General features: G+C 53.7%; 1 protein-coding gene across 4 annotated transcripts in view; it reads left to right on the plus strand.

The window, feature by feature from the left end:
• The window catches only part of UNC13A (unc-13 homolog A), a 57,426-nt gene that overhangs the window by 11,382 nt on the left and 33,386 nt on the right, over positions 1-12,658 (plus strand). For all 4 annotated transcript variants that reach the window (XM_040628168.1, XM_040628166.1, XM_040628169.1 and 1 more), the window contains exons 4-11: positions 555-672; positions 1,965-2,088; positions 2,742-2,815; positions 3,678-3,732; positions 5,643-5,678; positions 8,593-8,800; positions 10,992-11,531; positions 11,792-11,900. In XM_040628168.1, the coding sequence (XP_040484102.1) occupies positions 555-672; positions 1,965-2,088; positions 2,742-2,815; positions 3,678-3,732; positions 5,643-5,678; positions 8,593-8,800; positions 10,992-11,531; positions 11,792-11,900 (1,264 nt within the window). The remainder of the gene's footprint in view (positions 1-554; positions 673-1,964; positions 2,089-2,741; positions 2,816-3,677; positions 3,733-5,642; positions 5,679-8,592; positions 8,801-10,991; positions 11,532-11,791; positions 11,901-12,658) is intronic.

Here is a 12,658-nt window from a genome sequence, read left to right on the forward strand (position 1 = left end):
GGTAAATTAGTAAATTCAGTGAACTGGACATTTACCAAGGATTTCCCCCAAATCTGCACATTTCCAGGGTGGGTCCTGCAAGGAAGGTGCTTAGAGATAGTATCATTTGTGTTCTCAGAGATGTCCCCATATGATTGGATAGAGGTGACCCTGGGAAGAATGGAGGCATCCTGAATGCCCTTATCCTGGGGTAACAGGGAGCCACAGAGGGTGTTTGAGCCTCTTCCTCACTTAGCCAGTACTCTTAGGATCTGAGGGCTCGAGGAAGGGCCAAGGGAGTTGGGGGTGCAAGAGATGTGTGATATCTTTCCCCACTCCTTCCTTCCCAGCTTGTAATCCTAGTTCTGCTGTGATACCCTAAGCATGTAACTTAACACTTTGGCCTCAGTTTCCCCTCTGTAAAACAAGAACTACTGTGTTACCTTCCTGGTAGGACTCACCCAGGCCTGGGTTTGAATTCCAGTTGGCTGTGTGTCCTAAGGTGGGTGAACTGACTTTTCTGAGACTTCACTTCCTCACTCCTACCTCTTCATGCCCCTTCCCTCTCTCCACAGCGAGATTAACCGCCTGGATTTGGGGCTGACAGTGGAGGTGTGGAACAAGGGTCTCATCTGGGACACAATGGTGGGCACCGTGTGGATTCCCCTGCGGACCATCCGCCAGTCCAATGAAGTGAGTGGTGGGCTGAGGGTTGGTGAGGAGTGCCTTGGAGGGGCCCAGAGGCCAGTGGCCTACATAAGATGAACATGTATCTCTATCCCCCAACAATTTTTGGGATGGTAGCTACAAAGTCACCACGGTCTGAACTCCTTCCATCTTGTTGCTCTGCCTTTCTCCTTGTGCAGCCCAGGATGGCTGCGGGAGGATCCCATTACATCTGCATTGCTGCCAAGGGAAGAAAAGGTGGCAAAGTGGGGGCTCACCCTCTTGGTTAAGGCCCTAACCTGGAAGCTGCTCCCGGCACTTCACTCACATGCTATTGGCTAGAACTTGGTCATGTGACCATTTAGCTGCAAGGGAGCCTGGGAAATGTAGTCTTAAGCGGCACAGCCCTGGGCCCAGCTGAAAATGTATTTCTATGGAAGAAAGGAGAAGGGTTATTGGGGGTAATTAGCATTTTGTGCAGGGAGAAAGCTACACCAGCCCTGAAGGTACTAGACAATAACCTTGGCCTCCTCCCTGGCCTCCTGGCCTTACATCTCACCCCTTCCACTCCACCCCTTCATGCTGGGCCCAGTGGGATCTTGCCATCCTAGGACCTTTCCTTGCCATCCCTGCTCATCTCCTTTGGGAGGCTTTCTTGATGGCACTTGCCTATATTGTCAGCCTCATCTCCCCACCCCCCCAACCTCCACCCCTTATAGGCCCCAGAGATGGCCTCCGAACCTTTGCATGTGCTGTTCCCTGGGCTTCAAGTATCCCTTCCATCACCCTCTAAGCCCAGCTCCTGTGCCCTCTCCTCCAGGAAAACTTCCCTAACTTCCCTCTGAGTACTGTAGCCCTTCTCCCTCCCTCTGGCTCTGCCTTGACCTCCAGGCTGGAGGTGAATGTGTCATGCTCTGCCTTCTGTGACTGCAGGACTGGTTTGTTCACTTGGGGTGGGGAGTTCTCCCCTGGATGGGCATCAGGGCTTTTATTTGAAACTAGGGCCACATAAGCCCATGACAAATGAGGCATGGTTGTGCAAACTTGGGACAACCCCTGCCTGGCCCTACAGGGCCTTCTCTCTGGATCCCTGCCTCTGGATTCCTTGGACCCACCATGTTGCCCTGGACTGGAACCTTCTCTCTGAGTCTCAGTTTCCTTGTCTGTAAAGTGTGGGCATGACCCTTGCTCTTAGGGTAAGAGCGAGATGAGGGGAAGGGCATTTTCTGTGAGAGTAGGGGGCCTGCCGGTCAGCATGCAGCAGATCCCTGCTCCACCCTGCATCACTTTGGACCCTGTCACCCCACCCCAACCCCCAGGAGGGCCCTGGAGAGTGGCTGACACTGGACTCTCAGGTCATCATGGCGGACAGTGAGATCTGTGGCACCAAGGACCCCACCTTCCACCGCATCCTCCTTGACACCCGCTTCGAGCTGCCTTTAGGTGAGTGTAGGGGCACAGGACCCTCACCAGACCCAGGAGAATGGCCCGGCCTGGGTGGGTTCATACTGATCTTCATTCTGAGGATGAAGTTTCCTGTCCCTGGAGGAGAGAGTTTCCCAGTTGCAGTGGTCAGCGGGGCATGCACCTGCCATGTGCAGAGAACACCACAGCCCCCCCTAGGTCACCAATGGGCAGCAAATGCTTCTTGACCCATGGAGTTTGGGTCTGAACTGCCCCGGGCTGGTCCTTGCTGAGGTCTTAGGCTGCAGGGTGAGCTGGAGATAGGAGGAGAGACAAACAGAGACTGTTTACATGTAGAGGTAAACAGAGGCAGAGACACAGAGAAACCGCTCTTCCTCTCTTAGAAGCAGCTCAGTACCCTCCACAGAATCTTTCCAGGAACCCATGGCTTCCCCACCCTCGGAATGCTAGGAGGCATCTCCTCTCTCATCCTCTATTCATTCCCAAGGCAGCTCTGGGGCTGGAGGCGGGGGGTGGGGGTGGGGGTGGGGTGGGGTGATGGGACTCCACCCTGTTCTCCCTTCCTCTTCCTCCACGCCCTTGAGACCAGCCCATAGGCCTGCAGGATGCACTGGATGAAGGTTGAGGGGCAGGGAGGGGTTCCAGACTCACAGCCAGGGCTCCGCTTCCAGACATTCCCGAGGAGGAGGCGCGCTACTGGGCCAAGAAGCTGGAGCAGCTAAATGCCATGCGGGACCAGGATGAGGTGAGTGTTGGAGGGGGACTCTTTTCTTTCTGTCTGCAGCCCTCCCTCTGTCTCCAGATGTCCTCTGCTTTCTGTCTCTGTTTCACTTTCCGCTGGTGTCCCTCTGTCTGTGTCTCTAACTGGACAAAATCAGAGCCTCATTTGGTCCTTTCTCAAAGCAATGATGGCATCATAGAACATACAGTCCACCAACGATGAAAAGACTTTAATCAGCTCAAGCCCTGCTCTTGCCAGATACCCTCAAGGAGACACAGGGGCCCCCGCAGTAGCCCTTACACCTGCTCTCTGCCCCACACCCCTCAACACCTCGGGTCACACTTTCACTTTTCAAAGTTCTCCCCCGCCAGCCCTGGCCTCTGTACCCCTGTTCTTCCATGACATCTCCCTTCTTCTTGGCTCTGTATCATCACAGTGCAAAGACCTAGTGGGGCCCAGAAGGCAGCCTTCTGAAGGCGAAGGCCAGGAAGAAAGAAGAGGCAAGACCAGAGCTCTCTACACTGGGAGGCAGGGTGCAAAAGGGCAATACTCACATGATAATAGCTTTTGTCCAACATCATCGCTGATCTTTCTTCTGCTCCTTTCCTCAGTTTGCCCCATTGCTCTCTCTTTCTTCCGCTTCTATTTGTTTCTTTCCCTCAACTGTGTTTCTTTCTTTTTCTGTCTCTCTTTCTCACTGTCTCTATGTGTGTGTGTGTGTGTGTGTGTGTGTGTCTTTCTCTATGGACATCTGCATCCTTCTCCTGCAGACAGAGTGGATTTGGGAGGCAGGGGTCGTCAGGATGGAACAGAGCAGAGGACCGTCTTGGTCCCCTGGCTTCTGGCCCCTCCTGAGAAGAACCCTCTCTCCTTCCCTCCCTCTCAGTATTCATTCCAAGATGAACAAGACAAGCCTCTTCCTGTCCCCAGCAACCAGTGTTGTAAGTACCTCTCGATTCCTCCCTGGGCATCAGCTGAAACCTCATCCCTCCCCTCCCCATGACTGTCCTGTGTAACAGGCCACTCCCCTCCAGAGGAACAGGTCCTAAGAACGCACAGGATCTGCTCATGGTGTGGTGGAAAGAAAAGATCTGGGACTTGGATGTGAACCCTGCTCGCTCTGTGGTCACAGGCATGCCAGTGTCCCTCTCTGATTCATGGAGTCCCTCTCTTTGAAATAGGGCATCTGACAGTACCCTCACTCCGAGGGCTGTTGGAAGGGCCCAGGGGAGTCCTTCTAGAGATTTGAAAAACACTTTGCAGACTCTTTAATTCCATTCATCAGATCCTGGATGAGGACCTGTAACTCATTTGACAAGCTTTCACGGGGCCCACACAGGCCCCCCCCACCCCAAGCAGCCCCCAGATGGTGCAGACACACAATCCTGCTAACACAGGTACAATAGGCACACGCCCAATGGATGAAGGCTGTTTCACCTGCCCATTTTCTTAGATAGAGAAACTGAGGCCTAAGAGAAGAAGTGACTTGCCCAAGGTCACACACCCAGCAGGGGGTAGAGCTGGGATTTGAACTCCAGGTCTGAGGGACTCCAGCTTTGCTTCTCTTTCCACTGCTCTGCGTCTACGGACAATGACGGTCACGTTCCTCTGACTACTGCCCCTCCATCAAGGCTGAAGTTTTCCGGAGTGTTTATCCTCCTTGGCCTTGTGGATACTCAGAGGCACCCAGACCCATTCTACATGGGCCAAGGAGATGTCTGTCCCCTAAAAGTGCCTTCCGAGTTCCCTGGAGTCGGGAGGAAGTGACAAGTCCTATAGTCTCAGGGCAGAGCCCCACCCGACATTTTGACCGCACCCCACCTTTTGACCTCTTTCTCCTTTCCATCTGCTTCCCCTACAACCTTCTCATCCCCTCTCACAGTCTCCCCTGTATCCGTTGTTGACCTCCCATATGCCCAGGATGATAATGATGGAGCCTGGTGGGTGGAGGGGCTGGGGGACTGCAGTTGGGGGACCCCATTTCTACACTAATTTGGGGGTGCTATTGAGAAAGTGCTCTGACTTCCCTACCCGGGGAGGGGTCATCACTGCCCTGAGAAATGACTAACCCCTCCCTGGTGAATGGGGTCACTGAAGGATTGGGGTGGGGACAGTGTCAGGCAAGTGAGGCAGGAGCAGATGACAAACACCTGGACAGGTGGACTGATGTGAGGGGTGGGTTCAGTTTTGAATGGAGACATACCCCCGTCATTGACCTCTGAGTTCTCTCGAGAATGATTCGTCACCGCCATTTCTTGGAGGAGGCAGCCAAGTGTCAGAGGAGATAGGATTCTGGTCCAAGGCATTTTTCCAAGATGCCAGGTGCTGAGGATGAGGGGATGAGGGAGGATGCGGTTCTCTCCCTGGTCCTTAGAGGCTGAGTGACTTCAGGCTGCTCACTCTACCTCTCTGAGCCCTGTTTCTTCACTTGTAAAATGAGCAGAATGCTTCACACCCACCCCTCAGTGGTGTTCCAACTTTAGATTTCTAGTTCAGTGTTTCTTTCCTTGTATTCCAGAAGGGGGAGGGAGAGAGTGGGGAGTGCTGACTCCAGAGTTCAGAGCTGGAAAACGCTGGGCCTAAACGCCCCCTTTATTATAAAACTTCCTGGCTGAACTTGTGGCCTCTGAGAAAAATGGGGATATCCCCCTGCCTCCCAAGGTGATGACCGAAGGTGACACAAATGTCAGTGGTTAAAGTGACATTCTGAGATGATACTCAGGGCAGGAGGGGATCGGGGTCCTGGGGTGGGAGGAGGAGATGGGGATAACGAGGAGGATGGGGGAGTCCCCCTCCCCATGCCCCCCCTCTGCCTGCTCCCTTTTATTATCTCTGCCCCTTCTCTTTGTAGGCAACTGGAATTATTTTGGCTGGGGTGAGCAGCAGAGTAAGTACTCAGCTTGATGTTCCGGGAGGCCATGGGGAGGTGGGTGCCTTGGCAACCCTGAGGCCCCCGCCCCACCGCCAGGGAAGCAGGGAGCCTATGGAGGGCACGCTGGGGCCTAAGGACCGGCAAGACCCCTCCTGTGCCCTCCTGTCCCCTGACCATTAACATCTGTGTTGAGGGTCCTGCTCGGTTTGGTGGGGAGTGGGCACCATTATTGGGGTGGAGGGATTCAGCTGGGAGGAGTGGGCATTTAGACCAAAGACCTGCCTGTCTCCAGCTGGGCACTGTGACCCCTTCCCCCTCCCCCTCCCCGTTCCCCATGTATAATGTCATCTCCTCTCCTGTGATTCCTTCCTCCTTCCTTCCTTCTCCACCTGGAAATGGGCCCCAGTGTCACTTGGTAGTGGTAGATATGGGGTGAGAGGGTCTCAGAAGGAGCAACTGGGCAGGGACCCCTAGGCACATATCACTCTGGAGACCTCAGCTTCCAAAGTTCCTCTCCATCTTCCTCCAATTTAACCCCAGGAGAAGGAGACAATTCACCCCCCTTTCTACAACGAGATGCTCATTTGCCTCCCTGAGGAACAGCTCCCTTTTCTCCATGTCCTGCCCCGCCCAGAGAAATCCAGTCTTCTAGCCTGAGCATGAATCTACCTCCTTCCCTCTACCCCACCCACTGGGAGCTCCTCCACCCAGTGCCCACATCCTGATGGACAACCTCCCCTATGCCCTCCCTCCAGGACCCGGGAAAATGTTTACAAATACTTGGATCCGAAACAATTTAGCCAAAACAGGGTATTTGGCAACCAAGAAGGCTTGGTAACAAACAGTTTGCCACGAACAAACAACACAGTCAAAAACAAAGACATTTTTGGCTGAAACCAATCTGGCCAAAGCTGATAATTGGGTCATAAAGAACAAAGACAATTGGGTCATTTCATCAAGGCCGGAGTGGCTGAAAATGCCTATTGGGAAACAGGCAATTTGGTTGAGAACCAATCTGGGAAAAAGCAGAGTCTGGATGAAAGCAGAAAGAATCCAATAGGAAGCAATTTACCCCTAAAACAAGACCGTTTGTCAGAAAAAAATTAATAATTTGGTGATCATGCCCACAGCCTCATGCAGTTTGGTTGGAAACATCTTGGCCCAGTCAAGGACAGTTTGGTAGAAAGAATGCCCATTTGGCTAAAGGCTATATATATACCCGGGTAACTGGGTAGAACACGGGTTGGTCAAAGGAGGAATTTGGTGACACTGACAAATGCCCAGAGTTCCATGGGGGACTGTCTGGGTTTCAGACGCCCCACTTCAGGCTTTTATAGCTTCACAGTTACACCCTAACACCTGCAGATCTGAGCCGTGGAAAAGCACATCTGCTTCTGCCTAAAAGGCGAGCTCTGCGGGCACACAGCACATTAATCGGGTGGTGGTCGCAAGTGACAGGGACAAGATAAAAAGCTTGTAGGTCACAGTGGCCCAAGTCAGTTGAGAAACCAGGAAGCCAGAATTACCTTGGTAAGGCCGGCTTTGCTAGCTGAAAATGAAATGAAGGTTTCTCAAAAGGCAAAATAGGTTTGGGAATGAACCCAACTAGCTCTCTAGGCGAAGTGTGAAAATAATTTTTAAAACAGTTTAGCACATTAAAAAAAAATGGACCTATTCATCAAATATATAGAAACAGACACAATTAGCCAGAAAAAATTTTTTTAAAGGTTTAAATAATAAGGCAAGAAAAGCACACAAACATCTGGGAAATGAGCAAAAAACTTATAAATGGGGGCATAAAAGAGGCAAGCCACCCCTTTGGCATTTAATGTCACCAGTAAGTTGATGCCATGGTTGAGAGTACCATCGGCCACCCAGTCAGGGGTTTAATTTAATTAAAAAAATTTTTTTGCAGCCCATTTGTTTTCAAGTGCTGCTTTCTCTTTTATTATTTTATTTTATTATTTTTTAAGAGAGAGGGAGAGAAAGCACACGCAGGTATGCCTGCGTGCAGGAGGGCAGGGAGGGGCAGAGGGAAAGAATCTCAAAGCAGACTCCCTACTGAGCGCAGATCAAGCAGACTGGGTTTGATCTCACAACCCCAAGAACGCGACCTGATCTGAAATCAAGAGTGGGACACTTAACTGACTGAGCCACCCAGGTGCCCCTCAAGTGTTGCTTTCTAAATGAATGGAGTCTCTCCCGTCCCACCACAATCTAACATCCTTCCACACTGTTCTCTTTTTGTCAAGGAAAACAAACCAAACTGAAACATCCCTTAATTCTTATAAAACACTTGAAGTTCAGCAGATCCCCCTGTTCCATTTTAGCAATAGATTCTGAGTGTGTGGTGATCTTGCCAACCTAAGCACCTGATCCTTTTTGAGGGCTAAGGTATCTGTCACAGCCCCTTCTTTATTCCTACACATGTGAGTTCAGATCTAGGATCTGCATCCTCGGACATCATGAAATCTCTGAGGGTTAAAGGAAATTTGTACTCCACCTTGTCCTCCTGATTTCCCTCTAAACTTCCCCCTGAGTGTTTGTGTGACTCACCGCCTGATGGAAAAACTCATCTTGTTTCCAGAAAGCCTGGACTTAAGCAAAGTCCATTCTTACATTTGAGCTGAAGGACACCCTCTAATTTGTCCTTGTCCTCCTCACATTGTAGGACCTACCTTGGACCCCAGACTATGAGTTCAGTCTGACCAGCAAAGCAGGGTTTCTCCTCCCTTATCTAAAGCCTCTACTTCTATTAATATGGCCCAAGATCCTTCCTTCACTCTGGCAAAGATTCCTCTTCTTGGGTTAGCATCCAGTGAAGACTCCCTGGTCTGAGAAGTCCGAGAGACTGCGTTGGCCTCCATGGTGTGCTCTCTCTCTCTCCTCCTCCTTCTCACTGTCTCCCTTCCCCTCCTCTCTCTTCTAGATGATGACCCGGACAGCGCAGTGGATGATCGTGACAGTGACTACCGCAGCGAGACAAGCAACAGCATCCCGCCGCCCTATTACACTACATCCCAGCCCAATGCCTCAGTCCACCAGTACTCTGTCCGTCCACCACCCCTGGGTTCCCGGGAATCATACAGTGACTCCATGCACAGTTATGAGGAGTTCTCCGAGCCACGGGCCATCAGGTAGCCACCATGGAGAAAGGGATCTGTGCATGTGTGTGTGTGCGTGTATGTGGTCCTGTGTCCTGGGTGGAGAGAGGAGTAGGGGACTTGGGCGAGCTGGAGGTGGAGGTAAGTGGGTCTAGGAAAGCAGCATCCATACTTTCTTGTAGGTAATAGAGCCCTTCCTTTACCCTTGATCTTGTAAGAAAATCTCCCAAGCTTGGTAAAGGGGCATCTACTTCGGCTGAAGAAAGAGGAAAAAATCAGGAGGCCCCTGAGAGGTGTCCCTGAAATACGGCGGTGCCTTGGCACTCCCTTTAAGGGCACTGGTTTCTGTGTTCTCTCAACTGGGCAGGGGAGGAGCGGGTGGAGGAAGAGACGAGCATTCATGGAGGGTGGTGAGGCATAGTGATATTGGAAGGACTCCCAGCAAGCAGCCAGCGAGTGGTCCTGGAACGGTGCTGCCTGGCGCTCCCTAATGGCCCAACTCTGTGTTTCTGACTGGCAGCCATGGGCACGGTGACTCGGGAGCTGTCCCTGCTCGGTGTGGCCACCATTCCTAGTCCCTTGAAATTGGCTGTCCCTAGATCTGTCCCATAGGTGGGTCCCCTGGCCCTCATGGGCCACGGCACTGCCCCGTGCAGGCTGCTGGTCCTCAAGCCCAGGAGGCTGACGTTTGTGCCTGCCGTCCTTCCTCGCTGACCTGATCACCCCGGGCCTGGTTTCCAAACGGAACAGTGACAAACATGATATTAAGCAGATTGGATATTTGTAAAGTGCTTAGAGTGGTGGGAGCCCAGAATGTGCTGGGCTGGACTTCAGGGGTGTTCATCAGCATAGGGAGCTTGGAGTCCTTTCCAGCCAAGTAATACCCCACCTGTCTCCTGCCATCTACACGGATGGGCACCAAAAAGCAATCAACTAAACTCAAAAACTAGCAAACAACGGCTAGGGAAGGAACCCCCATTTTGATTGCTACAGCACCCCTGGAGCTGGCTGGGGAAAGGGGTCCCAGTCACTGAGAGTGGAGGAAGTATTTAAGACAAGGAATGATGTTTGTTGAATGACTGAGTGAATGATTAGAAGAGGAACGAGGGGTGGCCCATGCGACATGCTGCCTACCTGCAGGCAGAGATAGACACTTCTTCCTACTCATGTCCAGCACGATCCAGAGTGCATATTAGGAGCATATAAAGACCTGACTTGGCCAGAGGGTGGGGGAAACTCACTCAAAGAAGTGACATTTCAGCGGGCACCAAAGGATTTTGCCAGATAAAGCAGATGAGGAGGGGTGTTCCTGGTGGAGGGCACAGCAAGGGCAAGGGCCCAGAGGTGGGCAAGAGTGTAGGGTTTTGGAGGAACAGTGAGAAAGCTGGTGTGGCTGGAGCAGGGGAAGAGAAGGGAGCTCGGAGGGAGATAAGCTGGGGAGGCTGGAGGCTTTGGGCCACACTGGGTGTAGGGCATGGCACCGAATTTATTCCAAGGGCTCTAAGGAGCTACGGTAGCATTTGGAACAAGGAGGTATGCGATTGCATTTATGACTTGAAGAAGTCCCTCTGTGGCTTCCAAGGGAAGCAAGCACTGTTGGGGCTAGGAGTGGACGTTGGGGCTGCCTCTGGAGGAGATGGCAGAGCCTGGTCTGGGGGGGGCCCAGGGTGCAAGGAAGTGGATGCATTTTGCATATGTTTTCGAGGTGGAGCTGGGGAGACCCGCTGCAGGGTCAGCTGTGGATGGAGGCTGAGGCAAGGAGTGGAGGCAGGGAGGCATGGGTCCCTGGTGAATGAGGAGGCTTGGTGGGAGGAGGACCAGGTTGAGGTTCGGGGACATCAAGACCCAGGCGTGGCCATGTGCAAGTTTCAGGAGCACTAAGTCTCCAAAGGCTGGGCGTGAGCACACTGAGTGGGGTCCCCAGCACATGAGGGGAGCATCTGCAGCCTCCACAGTGCATAGACAGGACTGACGCACAGTACGTCATCAGTGATCACTCATGTCATCGATGGAGTTTACTGCCTCTACCTCCAGACTGGAAACGCCAGGATAGCGGAGATTTTTGTTTCTTTTGTTCACGGCTGTGTTTCCCAGGTCCCTAGGGCAGAACGTAGGTGCCTAACCGATGCTGAGTGAATGACTGGGGGATGGAAACTGCGTGACCGGGGCTGGGTCAGGCAGTGGCTCTGTGCGTCCGCTGCTGAGCCCTGGCTGGTCCCCACAGCCCCACTGGCAGTAGCCGCTATGCCTCCTCGGGGGAACTGAGCCAGGGCAGCTCGCAGCTGAGCGAGGACTTCGACCCCGACGAGCAGAGTCTGCAGGGCTCCGAAATGGAGGACGAGCGGGACCGGGACTCCTACCACTCCTGCCACAGCTCGGTCAGCTACCACAAGGACTCGCCGCGCTGGGACCAGGATGAGGAAGAGCTGGACGAAGAACTGGACGAGGAGCTGGATGAGGACCTGGAGGACTTCTTGGAGGAGGAGGAGGAGCTGGCTGAGGAGGAGGAGGAGCTGGAGGAGGAGGAGGAGGTGCCTGATGACATCCGTAGCTACACGCAGCGAGAAGAGGTGGCCGTGGCTGAACCCAAAGACTTTAAGCGAGTCAGCCTTCCATCGGCTGCATCTGAAAAGGAGGAGAAGGCTCTGGCTGTACCTGCCGAGGCCCACGACGTGGCCAAAGGAGCCCCGGAGCCAGGTGCACCCGAGGAGGTGCCCACAGCTGACCGGGCCCCCGAGACGGAACCTCCCAAGTCTGAGGAGAGGTAATGGGAGGGGCCCAAGGGGCTGTCACGGGGTCAACGGTCCTGTGATGGGGTCCGTATGGACCTGGCGAAAGGAGGGGAGTTTGTCACAGGGTCGTGGGTGGGGAAGCGGAAGGGGCACGGAAGCCCGTCAGAGGGGGTCCAGATGGGTCATTGTGTCTCTGAAGGGCCAGAGAGGCCACGGAGGGCCTGACGTCACTCCAAGGGCAGAGGGTCAAGGGAGGGCCGGCCCTGGAGTCTCATGACGCCCCTTGTCTCAGTTTCAGGCGACGAGAGGATGAGGAAGGCCAGGAGGGTCAGGACTCCATGTCCCGGGCCAAAGCCAACTGGCTTCGAGCCTTCAACAAAGTGCGGCTGCAGCTGCAGGAGGTGAGTGAAAGCAGCCGCCAGCCTGGTCAGGTTCATGCCCCGCCCACACCCGTGCAGCCACCGGTCTGCCCACTTTCCCCCCCAGTCGGGTACCCCACCCACCCTGGCCCTTTTCCAGGCGCTGCCCGCACTAGCCACGACTGGCCCTTGGAGCGCCTGGCCACGCCCACTTCCGTGCCCCATCCCTACATCCGGGTCTTTCCATGGCTCAGCCCACACCAACCTGGCCCCACCCCCACCTGTCATTGTCCTGGCCCCACCATTCCTGGCCCAGACCCTATCCAATCCAATCCCTTTCCGGCCCTGGCTACACCTTGGCTTCATCTGTCTCCTGAAGGGCCCTTCCCTGTTCTCACCCATGCCTGCCTGTCCTCTTCCCCAACCAGCTGGCCCCACCAAGGCCCAGCCCAGTCTCCCCCATGCCAGCCTGGAATTTTGAGTGGGGAAGAAGGAGTGGTGAGCTGGAACATGGAGCTAGGCCATGGTTACAGCTACGTCAGAGGTCAAGTTCATGGATAGGGGTAGAGGTTAGGCATAGGGATAGGGATAGAGGTCAGAGTTAGGGCAGCAGTCAGGGATCAGAGGTTTGGGTTAAAATTGGTGTTGGGGAGGAATCAGTGCCTGGGATCACATTGGGTACGACTGTCAGGGCTGGGGAAAGATCTGAGGTCTGGTCAGGGAAGAAATTAAGTGAAAGATTAGCATTAGGGTCAGGGTGACTGTTCAGATGGACAGCAGAATTGAAGCCATTCATTTAC

The sequence above is a fragment of the Ursus maritimus genome, unplaced genomic scaffold (assembly GCF_017311325.1).
Source record: "Ursus maritimus isolate PB19 unplaced genomic scaffold, ASM1731132v1 scaffold_14, whole genome shotgun sequence".
Lineage (NCBI taxonomy): Eukaryota > Metazoa > Chordata > Mammalia > Carnivora > Ursidae > Ursus > Ursus maritimus.